The 27756-nt window shown below is 36.7% G+C and overlaps 1 protein-coding gene and 1 long non-coding RNA gene across 7 annotated transcripts in view; one reads left to right on the top strand and one right to left on the bottom strand.

Moving 5' to 3' along the window:
* Positions 1-27756, bottom strand: part of LOC147842616 (uncharacterized) — a 1013036-nt gene that overhangs the window by 193950 nt on the left and 791330 nt on the right. The window lies entirely within an intron of this gene.
* The window catches only part of rnf220b (ring finger protein 220b), a 147393-nt gene that overhangs the window by 34460 nt on the left and 85177 nt on the right, over positions 1-27756 (top strand). For 2 of the 6 annotated variants that reach the window (XM_087264475.1, XM_087264476.1), the window contains 2 exons: positions 481-613; positions 5243-5970. In XM_087264475.1, the coding sequence (XP_087120601.1) occupies positions 513-613; positions 5243-5970 (829 nt within the window). In that variant the 5' untranslated portion in view covers positions 481-512. Of the gene's footprint in view, positions 1-475; positions 614-3334; positions 3570-5242; positions 5971-27756 lie in introns of those variants that run through there. The other 4 variants (XM_087264479.1, XM_087264478.1, XM_087264477.1 and 1 more) reach the window with 3 other exon arrangements.

The following is a 27756-nucleotide window of genomic DNA, read 5'->3' as shown; positions in this document are numbered from 1 at the left end:
AAACAAAAAAATTAAATATATATTTAAAAAATATTACAATTAAGGATATTTTGGTGGTTCGAAGTCCACAAATTTGCCAAAATTCAGAAAAAAAAAACATTTGATGAATTAATTTAATTGAAAGAAAAATAAGTTACACTCTGTGTTCTTTTTCAATGTGACCATATGTGAATACTATGGTTAAATGTTCTACAAAGCATAAAACATGTTAGAACTGTACATTTGAAAGGGTTTGTGAATAAAATATAGATTTTTATTTCTGTGTCACTGTTGAAAAACTCCCATTTAAAACCTTCATTTTTAAACATGTATGAAGTCATATCGTAAGACTATAGTTTCAACACTGTAGTGTAAATGCGGTTGCAGGATACTCTGAGTGAAAGAGAACGCGCTGTGGATTTGTAAACAGAGGTGCTGCTGGGACACTGATGGGGGAGAGAACAGGGGAGTATCATATTTTAACCTTTTGTTTCCTGGTAGCAGGCGCCAAGACTCCTGGGAGGAAGCGATCAATGATGGACACCATAATGCGTCTCGCTGTATTCCTTGTCACACTCAAGCCTTCTGCCTGTGTTGGGAGTTCTCCGTTCACACGCACACATATGCACAGATGGTGAGGAAGCGCAGACAGCTCATCACTTTGACACCCACTACAGTTCTCCATCCCGAGTCTGCCACCGATGTCTTCTTTCTGTCTTCCTCGCTTTTTCCCTGTACTGCATATATGTGGGCATCTGATGGTATCAAATTTTCTTGTTGCAATTAATTGCTGAAGCTTTTATCACTGTGTGTGTGTGTGTGTGTGTGTGTGTGTGTGTGTGTGTGTGTGTGTGTGTGTGTGTTTATACACACATTACTGTTTAACAGAGAGAATATTTTTTTAAAACGTTTCCAAACATAATAATTTCAATAACTCATCTCTATTAACTAATTTATTTTATATTTGCCATGATGACAGAAAACAATATTTTACTGGATATTTTTCAAGACACTTCTATACAGCTTAAAGTGACATTTAAAGGCTTTACTAGGTTAGTTAGGTTAAGACTTTCTACAGAAAACAACATTTTTATCAGTTATAATGTGAAAATTTCCTTGCTCTGTTAAACATCATTTGGGAAATATTTAAAAAGAGAACAAAATTTAAAGGGAGGCTAATAATTCTGACTTCAACTGTAACTCCCACACAAAAGTTCCTTGGTAAAATGCAGGGTGTATAAAAAGGCTGGGTTCCACACAATTTCTTCATGTTGTACCTACAAAACTTGATAAAGTTAACTTGTTCTTACAAATTTAAGTGGATTGAACGTTAAACAATTAAGTTGTCCAACCCCAAAATAAGTCAAGAATTGTGTTGATTCAGCTCATTTTTAATAAGTAGTTTGAGCAAGTAGCAAAAATACTTTTTTGAGTGTACGATATTGATGGTGTTGTCCTAAGCTCTGAAAAAGATGGCTTTAACAGGAGTAATAATCAAAAAAATCTGATTTCTGAAAATCTGAAAATTATGATGTGAATCATGTTTGAAAATAAATCACCAATTAAGTTTTTAGGCATTTGGTGCTGTAATAAACAACCACTGTCAATGCAAGAATCTGAATATCCTCAAGTCACTCTAAAAGTATAAAATACACTCTAAGGATATATATATATATATATATATATATTAATTATATTGTTGAATTGTTGAATACTGACATCTATCTATCTATCTATCTATCTATCTATCTATCTATCTATCTATCTATCTATCTATCTATCTATCTATCTATCTATCTATCTATCTATCTATCTATCTATCTATCTATCTATCTATCTATCTATCTATCTATCTATCTGAGAGAGAGAGAGAGAGAGAGAAAACTTACATATTTTATGTGATATATGTAATTCTTTTTTTAAATATATGTTATATGATTATATACACTTAATATAAAGGTTTCTTTTAGTCCACAGCATTATATGGTGCATCTTATCCACTTTTAAAAATGCGCTCCTTCACTTGTCCCGGAAACTTAAAAACAGCAATTAAACTCCAATTAGGTTCATGGCTTTGCAGAATTAACTGAACTAATTTGATTCAGCACTGAATAAATGAGTTTCAAAAAGAAGAGTAAGACTCAATATTCAAAAACGTGCCTTCTAGCATACAGATTTATTCGTTTATTTTCATTTAAGGACTTGGATTATGAAGCAAGAGACTTAAAAGACTTTGTTAATGATCTTGGAAGTCATAATTAGCAAGTCTGAAACCTCTATTAAACTGTGATTTAATTTACTCAAGCTAATACCTCAGTTCTTTATGAGAGAGTAACTTTATTTTATGTTCCCTCTCTATACAAACACTTTATCAATGCGAGACAGGCTGAGCAAATCTTCAGCAAATAGGCTATGCGAGTATGTGTATGTTTGGTTTTGTTTATGCTGTCTAATATTTTAGTTCTTCATTGTATAATGCATATGTAAGATATTATGATGCTTAAATAGTAATGCATATTTAAATTATTAAATTAGATGTTATCTTGAGATGTTATGTATTGTAAGTGTGTGTGTGTATATATATTTATATATATATATATATATATATATATATATATATATATATATATATATATATATATATATATATATATATATATATATATATATATACTTATGATTTGAATGCATGAGTCCTGTTGGCATCATGTCAAGTCAGACCGTACCACAATGTAATTGCCATTAGCCATTATGACCAGTATGAGTGCCTTTGGGTGGTCGAGTAATTATAACATGATAGAAGATGCATCTGTGCAGTCTTGATATCAACAGGCCAAAATGTCGTCATAATTGACACTTTCGCTGTTTGTAATAATTTAGACAGTTTGAAAGCTGTTAGATGATGCGAATTGAATGTCCTTACCGCTAAAGGTGCTATATGATGTTTAACCAGTAGGTGGACTCCCGTGCCAGCGTGTGAGAGTCCCAACTAACCAATTCCGATGCAAAAAGGACGTTAGAAGCATTGGAAATATTTTGGTGGTCTTTATATCCCAGGGCATATCCCTCATATGCACTGACATCATTCACTGTAGTTGAGGCGCAGAATGGAGATTTACATTTGACAAAATATCCAAGTCGTACAGGGAGGTAGAGGATGATAAATTTAAAGTTAACTGAGCAGCACGAGCTGTAAGGAGTGTGTGTGTGTGTGTGTGTGTGTGTGTGTGTGTGTGTGTGTGTGTGTGTGTGTGTGTGTGTGTGTGTGTGTGAGAGAGAGAGAGAGAGAGAGAGAGAGAGAGAGAGCGAGCGAGCGAGCGCGTGGCGGTACAGTGAGCGGCTCGCGCGCATTAACAGAGGTGCGCGCGGATCGGATGTTGACACATCACGCGCATCTGCATAATCTATATCACAGCGCTAAACAGCTAAACTCTTGTCAAAACTGTATAACAATTTTACCGCTCATTTCTCTTTAAGTTACGCTCATTTCTCTTTAAGTTATATCTTTCCACTGACATAATCTGGACTTGACCTTGGATAAAAGAACAGTTTTATCTCCGACTGAGAATAAGATGTTTGACTACAATATTGTGAGTAGTACTACAACTTATTATATTTTTCTAATGTGTTTTTCTTGGGAGTCGAAAGACTTTCTTTTTGTGTTGTGCATAGTGAAGGTTTTTTTATCATTTGTTGTGGCGTGCGGATTATTATTAACGTTGTAAACTTTTGCAGAGTGTAGTGAAACTTTAGAGTATATGATATGTCAAATTTATGTGTTAAAGAAAAGTAGGAATGACTTTTTTTGCTAGTCATAATCACATTTTACAGTGAATTAAGGACTACATTTGTGTCTTAAACAATGCATATAGCCTTTGAGTAGAAAGTTGTACTTAAACTTCTGAATTAATTTTATCGTGTCAAAAACCGAAAGAACATTTTCAACAAAAGCAGATTTTGAACTCTGTATCTCTTCTTTAAAGCCTTATTTAAAAGCAGAGTTTACTGTAGTGAAGATAATCACTAACTTGTGTGAAAGTTATAAAAATGGATTTTATTAGTTTTGTTAAATTATAAAAACAGCGGCATGCACAAATAATTTTAGTCAGTTTGTAATTGGCGTTTAAATTAGCCTACCTTAATCTAAACTTTGAAGTTTTGTTTTAGTAATTATCTTGTTGCTATTTTTATTGATATAATAAGTTGATTATTTGATTTTCTTCGTATGACTGACCGCATAGTAATTATCTCGTCCTTTAAAATAATGTGTTCAGGTTTTTTTAATTGTTCATATAATAATGTTTTATTTTTTCTGCATTCAAAATATACAATCCAAATAACACCAAGTGTTTTCATTATTCTTAACCCTTTAAACTCAAAAGGATGTTCTAACTCAAAACCATGAGTAATATCAGAATTTTACACAAGTGATTTTTTTTTACTTCTTAAACAATACTAATTTTGTTAAATAAATATTCAGTGTTGTTTAAAATTGATTAATGCAAAAGGCAGTGAAATGCTCTAGCAACATTGTAAAAAACAAACAAACATGCAATTATGTTTACTAAATAAAAATGCATTATTCCAAGGTCAACCTTTTTTATATTACAGGGCAAGCAACTTGTTAAAGGGATAGTTTATCCAAATAATACAAATCTGTCATTGTTTTCTCGCTCTACTTGATTTAAATCTGTTTGACTTTCTTCTATTGAACACAAAAGAAGATATACTAGGAAGCTGAAAACCTGTAATCATTGACTTCCATATTATTTGTTTTTCCTACTATGAAAGTCAATAGTTACAGGTTTTCAGCTTTCTTCAACATTTCTTCTAGAAGAGAATAAAGAAACTCATAAATGTTTGAAATCACTTGAGGGTGATTAAAAGTGAGTAAATTTGTATTTTTTTGGGGTGAACTTCTTTAATATTTCCCAGCGATGGGTTGCCGCTGGAAGTGCATCCGCTGTGTAAAACAAATGCTGGATAATGCTGTGGCGACCCCTGATTAATAAAGGGACTAAGCCGAAAATAAAATAAAATGAAGGAATGAATATCTCTTTAATAACATCTCATTGTGTAAATTCACATAATCATATCACATACTAGCAGACCTTTATTTAAAGACTCATTTGTGGTCTAATTATTCTAATCGCTAAATGTTACTTTCTCCATATATGACATTTAAAAAAAAGAAAATTGCCATGACATACTTGTGTACTTTTTCAGGCTCATACTGACATGCTGTTTTTTTTCTCTTTCACAGCTTTCCATCAGAGGATGACTGGTCTGTGAGGCATCATTTTATAATCGTTGAGCTCAGTCTCCTTCACATCTTCTCATCTCATTACACTGAGTTCGCTGATCAAATGGACCTCCACCGAACTGCCTTTAAGATGGAGAACTCCTCCTATATGCCCAGCCCGCTGACCTCTCCTGCCCTGATGGTCCTGGCATCGACAGCCGAGGCTGGACGAGATGCCTCCATACCTTGCCAGCCCCCTCGGCCATTTGGAGTGCCAGTCACTTTGGAGAAGGACATGCACCTCTCATTTCCCAGCGGCTCGTACACATTTGCCTCCATGTACCATCGGCAAGGAGGCTTTCCCACTCGAGACTTTCCCACCCCTCTGCTCCACCTCCACCCACAGTTCGCTCCACCCAACCTTGACTGCTCACCTCTGGGTATGCTCAATCATGGTGCAGTGGGGGCATTCCGGCCGTTCTCCTCCCCACCTGAGGAGCGAGATGCAGGGCTTTATCAGTCTGCTTTTCTCCCTGCCAAGCGCTTGAAGGGCTGTCTGGATCCAGAGGCTTCACCTCATCTCCGCTACACAGATGTGGAGGGAAAAGATTTTGACTTTGGGGGTGCCCGTGTCCCCGCTGGCTCTCCAAATGCCCTGAAGGTAGCGGAGGATGCTGGGAAGAAGCTCTTCGGCTTGTCTGGGTTGTTGGTAGATGGCTCATCTGGCCCAGAGGAGCACAAAGAATCAAGTAAGTGTCTGTGTGTTCAAATGTGAATAAAAGGTCATTTTGCAGCACACATACATAAAAAAGCCCCCAAAATATCAGAAAATCTATTGTCATCAATCCAAAATCAAACTAAAAGTGCTCAGGAATAGCTTAAATAATCTGTAGATGCTCTTGGGGTAAGGGATTCATCAGAATAAACAGCAAAAATCAGTCCAAGGCAATTGAAAAATGTGGAAAAAATACTTCAAAAAGCTTTTGTTTTGGACTGATTTTTGCGTTTTATACTGTTATTATAATAATGTATAATCATTATTACTATTAAAAATATATAAAATTTGTAATTTTTCATATTTTTAAATATTATAAAATAGATTTTTTCAAGTAAATAAATGTAAAATATATTAAAAGATAAGATACAATATAAGAAGTCTCAGTGTCTATCTATCTATCTATCTATCTATCTATCTATCTATCTATCTATCTATCTATCTATCTATCTATCTATCTATCTATCTATCTATCTATCTATCTATCTATCTATCTATCTATCTATCTATCTATCTATCTATCTATCTATCTATCTATCTATCTATCTATCTATCTATTTATCTATCTATACAGTACATACAATTGAAGTCAGAATTATTAGTCCCCATTTGAACATTTTTTCTTCTGAAGAAAGTCTTATTAGTTTAATTTAGCTAGAATAAAAGCTGTTTTTAATAAAAAAAAAAAACATTTTAAGCTCAATATTATTAGCCCATTTAAGCTATATTTTTTTCGATAGTGTACAGAACAAACCATCGTTATAAAAACTTGCCTAATTACCCTAATCTGCCTAGTTAACCTAATTAACCTAGTTAAGTGTCATTACTGTCATTACTGTCATCATGGGGGAAAAAAAAAAAATCTTCTTTCCGTTAAACAGAAATTGGGGAAAAAAAATAAACAGGGGGGCGAATAATTCTGACTTCAACTTTATATATATATATATATATATATATATATATATATATATATATATATATATATATATATATATATATATATATATATATATATATATATATATAGTAACATGCATTATAAAACCACACTCCCACACACATTTATCTATCTATAAAGAACTCTAAATATCTGAAAACTTTTAATATAATGTAATATTGTTAAAGAAAGTAATTAATTAAACAATTAAATAAAAAATTAAACCTAAATCGATGCTGTTGTAATGTGTTTTAAACAATGTGCTGGTTAAAACAGGCCTGCCTAAGAAGACGTTGATATCTGTGACTATTTCCTGCCTGACTTTCATAAAACTAAGTTTTGTTTGTTTGCGCTAAGTGTAACTTACAGCTCCTGAATTTGTTATGCAAGTCCCATGCAGTCCATAGACAAATGCCAAAACTAGGCTTAGTCTACCCGAGTAGGCTATAGCTAACCGTTACGCTATGCATGGAATAAGTACCGAATCACGAACAAATGATCTTGAGATGACAAAGGCGAAGGATTCGCAAATCTCTCAGCTCCAGACAACTTGTCAATGATAACGAGCAGGAGATGCTGCTCGGCAACCGCGTCTCTGAGTGCGACACCTCCGGCTCAATATCGCCCCCACGCCATCCATCCTGATTTGTTGACAAATGAGTGGGAGAGAGTGTCAATCTGGGCTGTAAGGAGAACGTAGCTGCTCATTACCTTGCTCTGTAATTGGCCGCCGAGGCGAAGGACCCCACGTTCATGCAGCATGGCGGGACGGGGGAAAAAAAAAAGACGCTCCAGCTTAAAATCGTAGGACATCAGAACTCCTCGTGGGGGCGGAGGGGTAGAACCTGCGACATGAAAGACGCGACAGAGAGGGCTGATGAGCCACGCTATATCAGAGACGAATGTCAATAGGAAAAATAATGACTGACTTTGACAGCTAGAAGAGATATTGTTGGGAAGAAGAGCCCCACATCAAGGTTCTTTTAGAAAAGTTTTCTAGAATTGGGTTACCAACATGCTTCGCTCTGACTGTGACAGGATAGGGCGCATACACATAGACGTCAGTGCACTACATAATACTTATGTGTATGTGTACACAATATAGATATTTATATAGGAAGCACACACATTTGCATGCATACTGTACATATATTTATTTCTTTAAGACTCTGTAGGCTTTATTTGTGACCTATGAATAATAGTGGTGAGCTTGAGAAATAGCTTAGGTTCATGAACTGTAAATCAAAAATCAGATTCGTGTGGCCTGATAACCTGTACACAACCTCACACACATGCTGTTGTGTCATCAGAAAGAGATTTGTCATTTGTCTCATATCTGACCCTTGGGCTGCAACTTCAAGCTCTGTGTTATTTCAGTGCTTGTCTCTCAAAAACGTTCAAAAGGACTGAGTCTCCTCACAGCTGTTTAAACAGTTAGATCTTTTATATTCTTTTTCGAAGGACAGATGTCTTCACTGGGCCGAATCGTGTTTATTTTCCTTCGGGAGGCATTTTACTTTTTTTTGGTCAAGAGCTGATGAGAGCGAAAGAGAAACAGTAAGTGTGGGTAAATGACTTGTGCCCTGCTGCTTTCTGGGCTCAGGCAGTGTGTGCTTTCCCAGTGTATTTGCTGAATTGAGCAAGTTCAGACAGCATTGTCAGACTCTGAATGTAAGTGAAAGAATGTCAGTTGTTTTTCAATGTTTACTACATTTGCCTTGGTTTCTTTCAAAACCTTTCTCTATTTAAATCAATCAATTACTCAATCAATCAGTCTGTCTGTCTGTCTGTCCGTCTGTCCGTCTGTCCGTCTGTCCGTCCATCCACCCATCTGTTCAATTGTTTTGTCTATATTTCCATACAGATAACCATCCATCCATCCATCCAACATCCATTCGTTTGTCTGTTCATCAATTTATTAGTCAATTCCATCCATCCATCCATCCATCTGTCCAATTTGTTAGTCTATTTGTCCATCCATCCATCCATCCATCCATCCATCCATCCATCCATCCATCCATCCATCCATCCATCCATCCATTCATTTGTCTGTCCGTCCATCCATCCATCCATCCATCCATCCATCCATCCATCCATCCATCTGTCTATCCAATTTTTTAGTACATTTGTCCATCCATATATCCATATATCCATCCATCCATCCATTCATCTATCCATCTTTCCAATTTGTTTGTCCATTTGTTCATTTGTATATCCATCCGTCCTTTTGTCCGTCCATCCATCCTTCCCATCCATCCATCCATCCATCCATCCATCCATCCATCCATCCATCCATCCATCCATCCATCCATCCATCCATCCATCTGTCTATCCAATTTTTTAGTACATTTGTCCATCCATATATCCATATATCCATCCATCCATCCATTCATCTATCCATCTTTCCAATTTGTTTGTCCATTTGTTCATTTGTATATCCATCCGTCCTTTTGTCCGTCCATCCATCCTTCCCATCCATCCATCCATCCATCCATCCATCCATCCGTCCGTCCATCCATCCATCCATCCATCCATCCATCCATCCATCCATCCATCCATCCGTCCGTCCGTCCATCCATCCATCCATCCATCCATCCATCCATCCATACATCCGTCCATCCGTCCATCCATCTTTCCAATTTGTTTGTCCATTTGTTCATTTGTATATCCATCCGTCCTTCCGTCCGTCCATCCATCCTACCCATCCATCCTTCCATCCATCCATCCATCCATCCATTCGTTTGTCCGTCCGTCCGTCTATCCATCCATCCATCCATCCATCCATCCATTTGTCTATCCAATTTTTTAGTAAATTTGTCCATCCATATATCCATATATCCATATATCCATCCATCCATCCATCCATCCATCCATCCATCCATCCATCCATCCATCCATCTTTCCAATTTGTTTGTCCATTTGTTCATTTGTATATCAATCCGTCCTTCTGTCTGTCCATCTATCCTTCCCATCCATCCATCCTTCCATCCATCCGTCCATCCATCCATCCCTTCCATCCATCCCATCCATCCCATCCATCCATCCTTCCATCCATCCATCCATCCATCCATCCATCTTTCCAATTTGTTTGTCCATTTGTTCATTTGTATATCCATCCGTCCTTCCGTCCGTCCATCCATCCTACCCATCCATCTATCCTTCCATCCATCCATCCGTCCGTTCATCCATTGTTCAATTCAATTCAATTCAATTCAATTCAATTCAATTCAGCTTTATTTGTATAGCGCTTTTACAATGTAGATTGTGTCAAAGCAGCTTCACATAAATGGTCATAGTAACTGGAACAGTGTGGTTCAGGTTTTAGTGTTTAAGTTCAGTTCAGTTCAGTTTAGCTCAGTTCAGTGTGATTTAATCATTACTGAGAGTTCAAACACTGAAGAGCAAATTCATCGATGCGTAGCTCTACCAATCCTGAACCATGCGAGGCAGTGGCGACAGCGGAGAGGGAAAAAAAACTTCACCTGATGGGAGTGAAGAAAAAAAACCTTGAGAGAACCAGACTCAGTTGGGCACGACCATTTTAATTTCTCCGCTGGCCAAAAGTCTTGTGCAGAACTTCATTCGTCGTGGTTTATGCTGGAAGATGGCCTCAATGAAGACTCGTCTGTCCCTGGAGCGTCGCTGGAATCAGACTCATGTTCTCCACTCCCCACGACCATCAGCGCAGCAGCAGCTCAGGATATGGCCTGGTCCCGGATATGGAATCCTTGGGATCATCACGTCGCTGGTCTTGGAAGGATGGATGGACGGACGGACAGACGGATGGATGAATGGATGGATCATTGTCCGTCCATCCATCCATCCATCCATCCATCCATCCATCCATCCATTCGTTTGTCCGTCTATCCATCCATCCATCCATCCATCCATCCATCCATTCATCCATTTGTCTATCTAATTTTTTAGTACATTTGTCCATCCATATATCCATATATCCATATATCCATCCATCCATCCATCTTTCCAATTTGTTTGTCCATTTGTTCATTTGTATATCCATCCGTCCTTCTGTCTGTCCATCCATCCTTCCCATCCATCCATCCTTCCATCCATCCGTCCATCCATCCATCCATCCTTCCATCCATCCATCCGTCTGTCCGTCCGTCCATCCATCCTTCCCATCCTTCCATCCATCCGTCCATCCGTCCATCCATCCGTCCGTCCGTCCGTCCATCCATCCATCCCATCCATCCATCCATCCATCCATCCTTCCATCCATCCGTCCATCCATCCATCCATCCATCCATCCATCCACCCATCCATCCATCCATCCATCCATCTTTCCAATTTGTTTGTCCATTTGTTCATTTGTATATCCATCCGTCCTTCCGTCCGTCCATCCATCCATCCTTCCCATCCATCCATCCTTCCATCCATCCATACATCCATTCATCCATCCATCCATCCATCCATCCATCCATCCTTTGTCTGTTCCTCAATTTGATCCTCAATTTGTCCACCATCTGCCTGCCTACCTGTCTATTTCTCTATCTCTCTGCTCTATCTATCTCTATCTCTTTCTATCTTTCTGCCTGTCTACTATCTGTCTGTCTGTATGTTGATCTATATAACTCTGTAGAAAGAAATCTTCATTGATGATGGCAGACATCAGGTTTTTAGTATGGCAGTATGTTAAGGTTTAGTTTGGGATCATATATAAAGTCATCAGCAGGCTCTTGGCAGGAAACTTCAATATAAGCTTGACAAAGTGAGTTTCACGTTCTAGCTATCAATTACTTCAAAGCCGAACATGTGTTAAAGTTATGTGTTAATCTGATCCAGTCCGACAGGTGAATTTGCTCATTCGGTTTTTCTGCCGTTCAGTTAGCGGACATATGCACGATACACTTCTCTAAAGCAATTATTCTTTAAATTAGTTCAAATTCCCATTGAAATCCAGAAGTGCCAATCCATAAACTCTAGAGGGTGTTCCCAGGACGCCATAGGAGACAGAGCTGTCAGTGTTTGGAATTCCGGTTCTAATTGGTTATTTGGAGCCTCCTGCCAGGTTTTACTCCAGCGATTCAGTTAGTATGACAGTTTTATCATTGAAGCGATTTGTCGTGTATTCTCCCCGTGCCAGAGACTGCTGTAAGATGTCTGGTTTTCATTGATGTCGGAAATTACACGGATCACCTCGTTCACAGAGAGAGAGACACAGGCAAACAAAAGTCAGAAGATATAAAGCTTATCAGTGGGACTGTAGCGGCTCCCCTGACTGGTGCTTACAAACAAGAGAAAAATTTACAACCTGAAAAAAACGCCTCTGTTTATGGCTCGCTTATTAGTACAGACGAGCCATAATAAGCCCGCCAGCTAATCTCTGGCCGAGGTGAAGGTGTTCATCACGTTACCCTGTTGTGGCTGACTTTATTGCCTGGGCTGGTGAATTGAATTTGCCATTGTAAATATGAAGTCTTTTGTTCCTTATCATACCGCAGGTACTATCTCTAATCCCCACGATCAACCCTGAATGGCAGGGGAGGGTCAAATTATAAATCTGCCCAGACCCTAAAAATGTTATCACTGCTTCGCCTGTGTGTGTTTGTGCCAAGAGAAGTCGACTCTTGTCTCTATGGCTGTACGAACCTTTATGAAGCAAACTGATTGGGCGGCCTAATTAAGGGTGCCCTTAAGGGACAAAAAGAGCATATGTATGAGCTACAGCTGGCAGATGCTATAAAACCAGACTCATTGTGAGAACTGCAGATGGACTTTATTCAACTGGCTGCCACAGAGATCATAAATCTGAGGAGATTGTCCAGCCGCCACGGTGTTGTATTGATCTGCCCAATGTTCCTGTCGTCTTCTCCTTGTCTTTAAAGGTTAGAGGTTTGCAAGGGCCATTGTAATATTTAGGTTTACTGTTCTGGAGAATATGCTTGAAAATGAGTGCTGCACAATATATTAAAAAATGATCATTATCGTGATAATAGTACTGTATATGCAATATCAGAATCGTTGAGATGTTAGATAAAGCATTTGTGTGTTGGATGCATAGGCTGTTTATTCAGATTTGATCAATAACATGGGACCCTGCTATCTTTATACCCACCTCCCTAGTAGATACTGTTTTGCTATTGGGTAGACCAGACCCAGAGGTGAATCCAAAAACCTAAAGAAAACTAGCATGAATAATAAATTCTTAAATTTAATTCATGTTTATTTCTATAGTGCTTTTACAATGTAGATTGTGTCAAAGCAGCTTAACATAGAAGTTTTAGTAAATTGAAATTGTGTCAGTCCAGTTTTCAGTGTTGAAGTTCAGTTCATGCCTAGTTCAGACTGAGTGATTTTAGCCCCGATTTTGGCTCGCCGACAGGTTTTGAGAAATCGCCGACAAATGCCTGAAATCACAGGCAAATCGCTGCTCGTGCACGTGAGTGACAATCACACAGTATGAACGATCAAAGACGCGATCTGAGAGAATCGCAGATGAGTCGTCGATGCCTGTGAGATATTTGGCGTGCTAAACATCTGGAGCTGTCGGCGATTAAAATCATGCCGTGTGTATTGAGTTTTGACTGAAAATAACATAAGCGATCGCCTACAGCCAATGAGAGAGCAGCTTTCACTTGTGTGTGCGTTTGTGTATACCTGCTGCAGGCCAGCGGGAGGCTGGGGGAGAAGTTAAAAGCGCTCTTTTTCAGTTTATTTGGATCCACGAAATGGAGGGAAAACTAGTGGAGGTTTGACAGGACTCAGGAGCAACCGTGTCTGTTTGACGTTTCATACAGAAAGAAATTAGTTTATTATCAACGTTGAGGAGAAATGGCTAATTCCCTTTAAACCCAGGTGAGCAAACATGTACATGTTGTACCCTATTAAAGGCTTCTCTCTCATTATGTAGTCAATAACAAAAGATATACTACGTGTTTATGTGTGTGAGACGTAGTTTGGACGAAGTTGTCAGCGATTCTTCCTATAGTAAAGTCATGCAGTGTGAATGTCCCTGTCGCCGATCCATCTTGCAGTGTAAACAAAGCAGCACAAAACGCTAGCCCAGATAGTCAAGCAGTGTGAAAACATCTGTGACACGACTACTTTGAAAATCATGCAGTCTGAACTCGGCATTAGTTAGCTTCAGTCTAGGCTGGCTGAAAAGTGGAGAAGCTGCAGGTGTGACTATGTCACTGGCGTGTGTTCAGGCTGGCCCACGGGATCAATGTGTAGACTCGTCTGTCACTGGGGTCTCATGCTCTCCACTCCTTCATGACCACCACAGCATTTGCTCAGGATACAGCCTTGTCCAGGATTTTGGAGACCTCTAGAAGTCTTTTATGGTTGGCATCATCTCTTCGTATGTGTTGTCTTTGAGGTCTTCAATGGTTGGCATCATCTCTTCACAGGTCTTAGATCACATCAATGGTGCTGCACAATCTCTAGGCCATGGGATGAGTATCCCCAGGTGGAAATGGAGAAAAAAGAAAACAATTAGCGTAACAAATAATATCATGTACACATGTATGGTATTTTCTCATTACTGTGCAGCCCTAATGAAGACATATCAATATTTATTGGCCAGTCATTTTGGTAGTACTTTATTTTGATGGTTCATTTGAGTATTAGTAGACTGTCTGCTTCTTATCTGTTGATACTGCTCCTTCAATGGACATTTAACTGATCATAAGAAACTTTGCAAGTACATGTCAACTTACACTAGCCCTAATCCCAACCTAACAGTCTACTTATAATCTAATGAAATTTAGTTGGTGACCATCATTTTTAGTATGATAATAATACTTTTATATTTAATATAATACAGTTTTATATATATATATATATATAAACAAAAACTATTTTAAATAATTATAATTTATTAAATTAATTATTAACTCCTGGCGAAGCAGTGGCGCAGTGCTGTCGCCTCACAGCAAGAAGGTCGCTGGGTCGCTGGTTCGAGCCTCGGCTCAGTTGGCGTTTCTGTGTGGAGTTTGCATGTTCTCCCTGCATTCGCGTGGGTTTCCTCTGGGTGCTCCGGTTTTCCCCACAGTCCAAAGACATGCGGAACAGGTGAATTGGGTAAGCTAAATTGTCCTTAGTGTATGAGTGTGTGTGTGTGGATGTTTCCCAGAGATGGGTTGTGGCTGGAAGGGCATCCGCTGCGTAAAAACCTGCTGGATAAATTGGCGGTTCATTCTGCTGTGGCGACCCCGGATTAATAAAGGGACTAAGCCGACAAGAAAATGAATGAATGAATAAATAATTATTAAATTAAATTTATTAAATTAAAAAATTATAATTTATAATTTAATAAATAATTATTAAACAATCACCTTGTTTAATACAAACAATCAACTAATACACTGTAAAATATGTGATCTTAAGTTTACAGTAAATTACTGGCTAATATTTGCATTACTTTAACAGTAGGGTATGTAAATTCACAGTAAATTACTAAGAGAAACTTCAAAATAACAATAATTCTGTAAATATTTCTAAATATAAAAAAGTGCCTGTACTAGCATAAATGTTAGTGTGTATTAATTTCTATGTTAAATAAAATATTCATGGTGTTTTGATTTCCTATAACTAATCAGGAAAAGATATAGTGATTTTACAGTCATTTGGTATAATTATGACGCCTGCCTTAATTTCACAATTTAAAGTCTGAATACGTAAAATTTAACAGTTAAATCCTGTAAAATGAGGTTAATGTAATTTACTATGAAAACTTAAAGTAACATGTTGTGAAATTCTGGGAATTTATTACATTGTACTATTACTCTATTGTCTATATTCAGTTTTTTTATTTGCATAAAATAACAACAAAAAAAAGCCATATTTTGACACTTTTATGGTAATTTTTTAAAAAGCGCAATACCAATATTTTACTTTAGAAAAGGTAAGAAATATGATTTTCATTTTTTCTTCTTTCAGTTACCCTTAATATTTACTAGGCAGCATAGTTAGCAAAAGCCACATATTGTATTATATTATTAATTATTATTTTGTATGCAAAAATTGCATAATATATAACTTGCATGATGACGCACACACATGTGGAATTTATTTATTTGTGCAGGTGCAACATCCTGTAAAAAAAGTAGTCATTTACTTTCACTTATTCTGTTTGATGTTAAATGAGGCTAATTTGATATTTCACATCCCGCTGCTGAAGTAGTTTACTCTCCTAATATTCTCTTAAGTGGGAAGGCTTTCATCCCAGTCGGGGGCTTGATGTTCTTCTCTTGTTTTCTTCCTAATTCATCTTCTCCGGATGGAAGGAATGTGAGTGAGAAGGGAGGTCTGTGTACCACCCATACTGTACTGTAACAGCAGTCTTTAAACAAAGCTCTAATCAGCCCAATAAGCCGCTGTATAGTTGATGTTTTTTTGTCGATGTCAGGTTTATTGGATAATTAAAATACATAGCACAAAAATTTTACATCCAGTTTCAGAGTTTATAAAGTTCTCGTAGGTTTCATTTGCGAAGTGTTTGATGTTTAGCAGAAAATCTTGAAACCTAAACGGTCAGTTCACCCAAAAATGAAAATGTAATCTCTATTTACTCTCTCTGAAGGGGTTCAAAGCCTTATTATTTTTCAACACTAAAGACAATATTTTGAGGATATTTTTCAACAAAATAAAAAAGTTAAACAGGTTTAAAACAAGTAAAAGGTGAGTAAATGATCAGTTTTGAAAAGTTCTGTCATCATTTACTCACATTTGAAAACCATCAGTTTCCATCAGTCTCCTATTCTTTTTTTAAAAACTCCTAAAGGCTTGAAATTAACTAAAGGTGAGTAAATTTTAAGTCATTTTTGGGGTAAACTGTTCCTTTAAATACATCAAAACTTTAGTTTTAGAATGGCAGCCTAATAATGCTCTCTAGTGTCATCTTAAACACCTTTCCCCAAATATTCCAGATCATAGTCATACCTTTTAAGCCTCTATAACAGTCTCTTTGTTTTGGCTGTTGACTGCAGATCAGATGCATTAACATGCCTAACAAGGGGCCTGTAGGCCCATTACTGGCAGGATCAGCATGCTTGTCGTCTGAGGGCTTCACAGACTCTGGGGGCTCTCGTTAAAGCTGCAGTACTCCACCCAGGGCTTTTATGTGTTATTGGGAACGTGAGACAAATAAAATAGGGGCTTAAGCCCTGGAGGCTCAGTCAGAGCTACGATAACAGTTTCTCGCCCACCAATATAAAGGCATTTCTGAGCTTTTTATGTAATCATATACATATCAATAGCAGATTCTCATAGATATTTTTAAGTAATATAATTCTATTCAATTCATGTTTGTTTTTTGGTGCTATTTTTTAACAGTGCATTTCGTTTCACAGAACTTAACAGAAAATGCATTTGTCAAATATTACAATAAAGAAGCCAGAAGGTACTCAATATGGTACTTTATCTCCCCCCCAAAACTGAAAATTTGACATATTTCTGTTTTTCTAAATTAAATTTATGTTTGATTAAAACATGACTTCTATTCTATTTTGTAAACTACTGATGATATTAAAAACAAAGTTATGTAGAGCATTTTCTTAACAATAAATGAACAGAATGTTTTTAGACTTGTGGAAATTCATTTTTAAACATTAAAATACAATTTTTAAAAAAACCTTTCCCATGTTTTAACTATTAATTAATAAAAATTTGGTGGAATAACCCAGATTTTTTAATCACAACAAATGAAAATATTCAACCCAGGCTCATTCTGAAAATGTACCCCTATATACATTTCTGGAGAGAGCCAAATATGTAAAAGAAGCTACTTTTTTTGCAGTTTTTGTTTTTGCGAATCCACCAGAGGTGGCTCTATACGTTTTGTCAGAACTCAAATTTCTCTCGCAAGTGCCATTCACGTCTGCTGTTCTCTCATAAATCCACCAGAGGCCACTGTGTATGCTTTTTTAGATCTCAACTTCCTTGTGTGAGTGCCATTCATGGCTGGTGTTCTCACGTAAATCCACCAGATGCTGCTGTCGACTGACTGACTTACTAACTGACCAACCAACCGATACCCCAACCCTCTCTCCTCCCTAAACCCAACCCATATTGTTTAAAAAAGCACCGACTGACCCACCCACCCCCATCCCTAAACTCAACCGACTGTTTTAAAAGCAACCCAGAAACAGAAAAGACCCCTGATTTTTACGTTTTCAGATTTTACCATATTCTCACCCTGTTATTCACTTGTTTTATATTTTGGCTTTTGTTTTTGTCTTACCCGCTTTCTAGAACTATTCTTTACCAGATTTGAACCTCATTGTCGTGGTCAACTCTGCTCTGCATCTCAAGTCTCGTCGTACATAGTGAGCTACCAGACAAACTTTTATCAGTGGAAAAGCTGTTCATACAGAGGTAAGCGGTCAGCTGGTAAGCGAGAAAAGGAACGGCATCATACTGCCCCATAGCATTCGTTTTAAACACGAAATGCAGCCATATGTAGGCTCTCTGGCTACATAATTTGCGATCTCCAGAAATGTATATAGTGCTACGTTTTTCAGAATGAGCCTATGTTGAAAATATTTGTTGATCCCAAGTATTATTTCAGAAAAAAATATCTAAATTTTATTTTTGTTTGAAATTTGGGAGACATGTTATCACATCTCCATAGCTAAATTAAACTGATATTTACCTTTTATTCAAACTAATAAATCCAGTACATACAGAAATTTTTTGAAGGGGCTTTTTCCTTCTGTTGTGAACGAAAAAGGAAGGCAGTACACCACCAGAGAAATTAAAAATTGACTTTCATTTTTGAACTATCCATTTCAACAAGCACTCCATGTTTATGCTCTCCAGTGGTGTGACGAAAGAGAGTCTTACTGTACTTAAATGCTGTTTTGTGCAGTGTGGACTGATTTAGGCAATAGACAGCTCTGCAGTAGATTGACATGGCACCTGATTGACCGGCATTGTGTGCCAAAGCGGCTCTCTCTGATCTCACATCAAAGAGCGGCAGGAAAAGACTGGAAGCATGTGGGGCAGACCAAGGTGGAGAGGGAGACTGTCGATCGCTGGCTCAGTGCAAAACAGCACATCTCCAGTCCCATGAGCCCACAAATCACTCAAGCCAATGCAGAGGGCAGAAAGGGCAGAATGTGGGTTTAAATAGTCATTACAGAGGGCCGACAGAGTCAGAGACAACAGGCAGATGATGGGTTGACATCTACCTACTGCTCTGTGTCTCAGTCTTGCTTACCACTATTCCTCCTCTGTCGTATACGGGTATACGGGTTAAGAGCATGCGCTTATAGCTTTCAATTGAGCTATTTTGTGGGAAATTCTTTAGATTTCCTTTTTCTAAAATGACAGATTTTAAGAAATTTGTGGCTTTCCCTGTATGCTTTGCTGTGAAAATACAGATAACAATCATGTAAAAATAATTACCTCTTTTTGAACCATTGGGCTCTGTAATGTTTATAAAGAAAACACTGCGATAAATAATTGGATAGATCTAGGTTTTTAGCACTGAACCTTATACAGTCTACAATTTCTTATCTGATAAACAATTTAAACAAACAAACCCTAAATTATCCAAAACAAAAACTTAGTTGAAAAATTCTTTCTACATTGGCAGTATAAAAAGTGTGTGTGTGTGTGTGTGTGTGTGTTTGTGTTTGTGTGTGTGTGTGTGTGTGTGTGTGTGTGTGTGTGTATTAGATTATTGATTACATTATTATTGTAGGCCCACTGTATTTTGTGTTTTGCCCACCAGAATTAAAATTGAGCAGTCATTATAAAACTAAGCTCTTACAAAAAAAATTAACTAATAATCAAATTGTTGGATGATTAAGAGCAATGAATTTTATTTATTAGTCCCCACAGTCCCTGTGGTTAGAGGAAAATAAAAATGTTGTGCAATTTTACAGCAAAACAAAAGAATTCAAGAAAATAATATGGCATATGTCAGAGTTATTGTAGACTGCAGAAATAAAAGTATTTAAATAATTTTTTTAATTTAATTACATTTTTAAAAGCCCCTGCACAATTTTGGAGGGTCTGATTTCTATGCAGTTTGCTGTTAAAATATAATAGATTTACTTTTTGGCTCAATAAATAACAATTGCACCACATTGCTATTTTTGCCCAGTCTTAGCTGCTATATAAATCTTATTTTTTTCTTCATATTCTCAATGTATATTATAGATAAGCCCTGCTCATACTTTATGATTTCAGGCATGATTTCGTCAGTTGAGTCAAAATTTGTGAAATCCTAAAAGATTTATGTAATGCTATATCTGTCGTCTTGGATTGTTGGTTTGACACGTTCGTGTATGTCCCTTGTGGTTAAATAATTCCTCTGATGAAGTTCTGGCAAGCATCAGAAGGTTTCAGGCTCTTTTTTGCAGTGTAACTTCAGCTACGACATGCATTAAACCAAGAACCAATTGGAGTGACGAATCTGATTGCAAAATCAACTTTTAATAAATCTCACAACGGCATTTTTTTCTGGTTTTATTATTAGGGTACATTGTGAGGTAAATAAACACTGCATATTGTTTATGTTTTATCCTGAATGTTTCATTTCAGAACACGGTTTACTGAATGGATGACGTTAAGCTCTGGATTGGTTTTCTTGCAGGTCCTCGTTTGGTGCTTTGTTGTTGTTCATTCTGACATTATGACAACTGAGATCTTAGAGTGTGACATGGGCATCATGTTTGTGCAGTTTGACAAGCTAATATCATATAGGGTTGCTATAAATTGCACAGTGTGAGCCGGGCTTTAAAGAAACTAGAAGTTTAGCTATGTATTAAATGCACTCAATTTACTTGCTCTGGGTTTTGGCTGAATGTCATTTTGGATAATGTCATATAGAGCCTCTAAGGTTACTAAAAATCTGCAGGTTTAGTATTTAGTTATTGCAGAATCACTAAATACTGAAGGGACTGTTTGAGGCAGCCGTTAAAAGGTTTTAAAAGTGGCCATCATATTTTGACTTTGACTTTTTTTTATTATCTACACGTGCAAATTCATCTTTGGCTTCAACACATAATTACATCAACATTCACATCACATATGTAACAAAAATACATTCAGTATCATCACATAAATCACACTACAACCGCATTTAACCCAGTATTTAAAAATCTAATGGCACAAATGACATTTGATACACATTTTTCTTTACTTGAGGTTGCCTAAAAAGTTTTGATGGCAAAAGCTGAACTTATATATTAAGGGATAGAAACTGTCTTTAATAATGATATTCATTTATTCATTCATTTTGTTTTTGGCTCAGTCCCTTTATTATTCTGAGATCGCCACAGCAGAATGAACCGCCAACTTTTCCATACACTACAGACAATTTTGCTTACCCAATTTGTCTATAGCGCATGTCTTTGGACTTGTGGTGTACACAGGAGTGCTCAGAGGAAACCCACACGAACACGGGGAGAACATGCAAACTCCACACAGAAACGCCAACTGATCCAGCTGAGGCTTGAACCAGCGACCTTCTTGCTGTGCTACCCTCTGCGCCATTGTGACACCCCTCAATAATGACATAATGATATTAATTTAGATTGATACTATTGAGCTATTGATGAGTGACGTGTTTGTCTGTCTTTAGAGTGCAGTGATTTGGGCACGGTGTTGTTTCTGTGAATGACCCTTGAAACTCAGTCCACCTGTAGGGCCTCTTAACATCTGGGGCTGTCATTAGTGACTGATGCTTGGCTGATGTTTGTAATAATATCCAAATGGCTGTTCAGCCTTTTTACACAAGTCACACTAAACATACAGCTGCTTTACCACAAACCACTTTTGAACTTGAGGTTTTGCTAGAGGATATTAAGAAAAGATGACACATCAGCGTGCGTAATGCGAATGGTTTCACATGAAATAATGCTGTTTTAATATTAAGCTCTCTGTTTTTTCCCCTCGTTTTGTGTTTCTCATATAAAAGGAGAATGCAGTTTTGAGTTAGTGCGGCTCATATTTTTCCAGTTTCATCGACTGGGCCCTAAAAATAAGGATGCATGATTTACTGCTCCTATATTGGTTATTAACAATTCATTTAGATGGTGCTTTTTATCGAAAATGACTAATAAATGAGAATTTATTTACTGATATTTGAAGGATTTTTTTTGCGTCTGCTAATACTGGACTTTAATTGTACAATTTCATACAAAAATATAGTTCACCCAAACATTTGCTCTCTGTTTACTTGAACTCAAGTGGTTCTAAACCAGTTTTTTTATTCTTTATTCTGTCACGAAAGAAGATATTTTGAAGACAACTATTGACTTCCATAGTATTTGTTCTTGCTTTTGTGGTTATCTATGGTTACAGGTGTTAACCTTTCTTTGAAATATCTTCTTTAGTATTCAACAGTAAAAAAGAACCTCATAAAGGCTTGTAACCACTTGAGGTTGAGTAAATGTTCAGTCAGGATCTCTTTAATCAAATATATATAGATACATTAACATGTTACATATATAGCATTCACTTTGGGTTATTTACACCTACCTAACTTAAGTAAATCGAATATAACAAATTGGCATCATAGTCAAGCTCTAAGAAAGCTGTAATTTCTCCTTAGCTATCCCTACATCTGGCATTAGCCAGAAATAAGTTGGGGAGAGTTTATCGAGATCTACCTGAGCTTAAACTCCCCTCTCACCCTGCTAACAGGTGGGAGCCCAAGGCTTGAGGATCTTATAAGCTCAAGACTCTCTACAGGACAGCATGCCAAACAAGCTTTTTTTTTAAATCAATTATCAGCTAAGTGCAAACTCTTTAAATGCTGTTTTATAACTTACATTTTTATATTGTTTTTCAATATCTTTCATTATTGGGTATTCATTTACTTATTCCTATATCAAGTGCATACTTTATCTAAAAACACTACACTGTAAAAATCCAACTTACAAATTGTTAATTTAGTTTAAAATTCTAACTTATTTTAGATTTAACTGCATGTTTTGAACTGTTTGTTCAATGAAAATAATGACATCTGTTGAGGTGATGTACAGTTTTGATTTCTTTATTTGAGTGTTTTCTTCCTGCACTGTCAAACATAAAAGCTTGAGTTCACTTAAAATTTTAAAGCAAAAAAAATATTTTTGTAATTAAGTTGAATCGTCTTATTTTGTCAAATATATTCGACTTAAACCAGCCTTTTCAGTCAACTTAAAAAAAAAAATTGGTACTTTAACCACTGAGTTTAATTTCTTTACAGCCAGTTGCTTGAAAATTTCAAGTTAACCCAGCTTAAAAAATTATTTGGCACAACTTCAAAACTGAAGTTGAAAAAAAAACTCAAAATTTCTTTGCAGCCGGTTGCTTTAAATTTTTCAAGTAAGCTCAATTTTTTAAATTGAAATAATTTAATAAAACTGTTGAATGTAATTTTTTAGAAAAGCTCAAAAGGATATAAATATTTACATTGAAGTGAAGCTTAAACTCACTTAGCTTAAACTCACTTAAAACTATTTATTTTCCCATCATTATGCATATTTGCTTATCAGTGCATGCTTTATAGAATCCATATCAGTGTTCTTCAACATTGGCTCTCATTTCAAAGTCATACCTAACATAAAACACTTGTTTCACTGCTTTACGAAGTCTTTTATCAGTGACCCCTCCGCACCTTAGGATATGTGTGTATTTGCATGGGAGCGTGAAAGAGCCTGGGGAAAAATAGTTTAAAATCTATTGGGGATTTGTGTCATAACCATAAATCAGTCCTTTGCTAATTGGTAAGAAAACAACAGTCCAGCAGTATATAATGTTTTATGTGCCTCTTATGGTTTTTACGGCGGTACTAACGAGAGGCTGTGTCACAGAGTGGACAGGGAATTCGGCTGAAAGATGGCTGATGTCCGTAAGCTTTAGTGTTACTCTGCTTCTCTTCCCAGATTTGCATGTGGCAATTAGTATGCTAATTGGCCTAATTAGCCCATGGGACCACACAGGCAGTGTGGCATTAAAAGGTTAAGTCTCATTATGACTCGACAATTCCCTTGAGTTAGTGCAATCAAACGCCTATCACATCCTACAGAGCATATCTGTGATTTTTTTTCTTTTCTAAATTTGTTTTATTATTCTTAATCTGAGGATGTGTTTAAGTGCTTTATGCTTTGTTACTGTAGGCATTTGTTCGAAAAGGGGAGAGAATTTAACCTCATTAGTAGATGCTAAGCTAGCATTCAATAGCTATGTCCTGAGCAGACTGAACTTTTAGCTCAATGTACCTTTATAATACTGTGGCAAGCCATTTTAGCATTTAATCCATAAGAAGTGGAAGCATCTTTTCATCCTGATACTAGTCTATTTTTTGTTAAAGCACTAGTTTATTATTAGGCATGGGTTGGTGTAAGTTTCTGACGCTATGATAATCTTAGATAAAAATATCACGGTATCACAGTATTGTGATAACTGCTCTAAAATGCGTCCTTTTTTAATGTATGGGTAAAAAAAAACTATTGAACACAATTTATTTTATTTCAAGAGTTCACACTTAGCTGATGATTTACAAAAGCTTGTTTGGCATGCTGTCCCGGGAGAGAGCCCCGAGCTCAAGGGCTCCTCGAGCCCGGGGCTTCCTCCCGTTGGCAGAGCAAGAGGGGAGCCTGAGCTCGGTGCATCTCAGAACTCCCCTGCTGCGGTAGCTAAGGGTACACAAGGGATTAGACAAGCTTGATTGTTATGCATGTTGAATGTCTTTTGGGGAAAACCCACGCGGACACGGGGAGGACATACAAACTCCTCACAGGAACACCCACCGGTCCTGTTGAACCAGGGCCAGCAGTGTTCTTGCTGTGGGGCTCACAGTGCTAACCACTGGGCCGCCGTGCCGCCCAATCACAGGTAAAGGAGGAGAATAGGGGAGGAGGGGGGTTTCTTCCAAACGAAAAGAAAGTGAACTGAAAACTGTGGCTATTTATAGTAGCTTAGGGCTCATATGATTGGAAGATAGTGATTAGCAAATGCGAGACTGGCCGTGATAAATCATAAGCACGGGATCCTCTCGAAATTAGTTTATGAATAAACTTCACTTTAAGAAACATCTTCATTAGTTTCAAAAACACAGATTTTCATATACACTGGGAGCGGTAAAACAACATATTAGCGGTATTGAAACCTTGACTTTTCCAAACCGACTGTGATTTTTTTTGTTTGTTTGTTTTACTCAGACATTTTAAAAGAACTTATTTTAGAGCAGTAATCACAATACCGTGATACCATGGTATTTTTATCCAAGGTTATCATATTGTCAAAAATTAAACCGGCCCATACCAACTAATAAACAAACAAACAAAAAAAAAAGACAAGTATCGGGATGAAAATATGCTTCTACTTTTTTTAGATTAAATGCTACCGTTGAACCTTGAAACCGGTTATGGTCCCATGCCTATTTATTAGATACCAGTATTTGTTTCTATAGAAGTATTCTAGTGTTACTAGTTTCACATTTTTGCAAATGTATTATTTTCAAAGATTTTAATATATTAGGCAGAGATGGGGGACTTGAGTCACATGACTTGACTTAAGTCAGACTTAAGTCGCAAAATTTAGAACTTGAGACTTGCTTGAAAATATCCAAAAAAGACTCACCTTGACTTGAATTTGACTGTCATGACTTGAGACTTGACTTGGACTTGAGTTAAATTACTTGAAACAACTTGTTTTTGGTTAAATAAATAAGCGTTTGTTATATATTATGCATTACATACAAAACCAAAAGTTATATACAGTTGAAGTCAAAATTATTAGCCCGCCTTTGAATTATTATTTTTTTTAATATTTCCTAAATCATGTTTAACAGAGCAAGGAAATTTTCACAGTATGTCTAATAATGGTTTTTTTCTGGAGAAAGTCGTATTTGTTTTATATTGGCTAGAATAAAAAAAGTTTTACATTTTTTAAACACCTTTTTAAAGACAAAATTATTAGGCTCTTTAAGCTATTTTTTTTCGATAGTCTGCAGAACAAACCATCATTATACAATAACTTGCCTAATTACCCTAACCTGCCTAGTTAATCTAATAAACCTAGTTAAGCCTTTAAATGTCACTTTAAGCTATATAGAAGTTTCTTGAAAAAATATCTAGTAAAATATTATTTACTGTCATCATGACAAAGATAAAATAAATGAGCTATTAGAAATGAGTTGAAAAAAAAATCTGCTCTCCGTTAAACAGAGATTGGGGAAAAAAATAAACAAGGGGGGCAATAATTCAGGGGGCTAATAAAAACTGACTTGACTTGCTTAAGACTTGACTTCTGACTCGAGACTTGCTTGTGACTTGCACATGTGTGACTTGCTCCCACCTCTGATATTAAGTACTAGAATTTATTCCCAACAATTTATTCTGCTTCTTGTTTAAACCACTTATTTAAAAACTTACTTGTTTAACGTTCAGTCTATTTAAATTAGTTACGTTAACCTAATAGATTTGTGTTGGGGCAGCATGAACGAAATGTGTGGAACTCATATTTTACACTTTATTAGGGACTGTGCACCTACGGTGTGTATAGGCACGTTTGACGGAGTGGCCCCTGAGCTATGATTCAGTGACACATATGAAAATTGGTACACACATCAAACAGGCCAATACCTACAGAAAAGTCTCTTGGAGCCACATCTCAAAACCAACAGGATTGGTTGGATATTTTTAACTTCCTCTGCCGAAAAAGTGCAGTTTTTGATGAATTTCATGTGTTGTACTTTTAATTTTTTACTAGTTTTGTTTGCTAAATGTTTACTAGTTTGTATTTAAAGGTCCGTAAAATTAAATGAAAGTTTTCTAGATTGAAATATAATTAAATTAAATATTAATTAATTGAACAACTCAGTTTTTCGACCACTCTTCGGTATTATTGTTCATTTATTTGTTTGCTGGAAATTAGAGCTGAATTTAGAAATAGTTTTAAAACAAATCTTTGCGCTTAACAAACAAAATTATTTATTTATAGGCTAATTGATGTCTGTGCTTACAAGGTTTCCCTATCCACGGGAGCGAAACGGAAAGTAGATAATGAGAGGCCTTATCTCTCATTCTCGCGCTGTAGATGCTGTTTAACTGTTTTCTTGCTAGTGAAACACTCAGTTATTCCATTTACAAAGTCGTCATGTGAATAGCAAATTATTTAAAAATTAATCATTAAGAAAATAAGCTCAACCCTTTTAGACCATGGCGCAAAACGGATTTTTCCGCCCTTATATTAGCAAAAGTGGATTCTGACACACCCTGAATGCGTTTGCGCCCTGCACTTTGCACTTTGCGCATGGATCGTCAAAATAGAGCCCTAAATCTTCTGACCAATCAAATGCTCCATAGCACAGGTGTCAGATCTAGTTTCTGGAGGGCCACAGCTCTGCACAGTTTAGCTTTAACCCTAATTAAACACACCTGATCAAACTAATTGAGACCCTCAGGCTTGTTTGAAGCCTACAGGTAATGTGTTGAAACAGGGTTGGAACAAAACAGTGCAGAACTGCGGTACTCCTGGAAATAGATTTGACACCTGTGTTCTATAGTATCAGACATGTACCGCTACTTCAAGACAATTCTTAGTTGTTTTTTATTTGATGTGCTTAATCTCAATCACTTTTACTGGCAGAGCTTTGATATATATAAAACACTATTTGCTTTTGGCTTTTTTTAAGGGTAGGAGCGACTACACGTCCTGACGTATTCATGTTTCAGTTGAGATTAAGTCAAACTTTAAATAAAATACACAGTTCAAAGCACTTCATGAGACCTTTACTATTATTTATAAAGTGCATTAGACACACATCAAAAACGTATTCATTAGACACTAGTAGTACCTATTTAATAGAAACTAGTAGTCATTCATTAGTTACTAATAATTATTTATTAGACACTAGTT

The sequence above is a fragment of the Danio rerio genome, chromosome 8, assembly GCF_052040795.2.
Source record: "Danio rerio strain M-AB ecotype USA chromosome 8, GRCz13ab, whole genome shotgun sequence".
NCBI lineage: Eukaryota > Metazoa > Chordata > Actinopteri > Cypriniformes > Danionidae > Danio > Danio rerio.
This window is presented reverse-complemented; position numbering and strand designations above follow the sequence as displayed.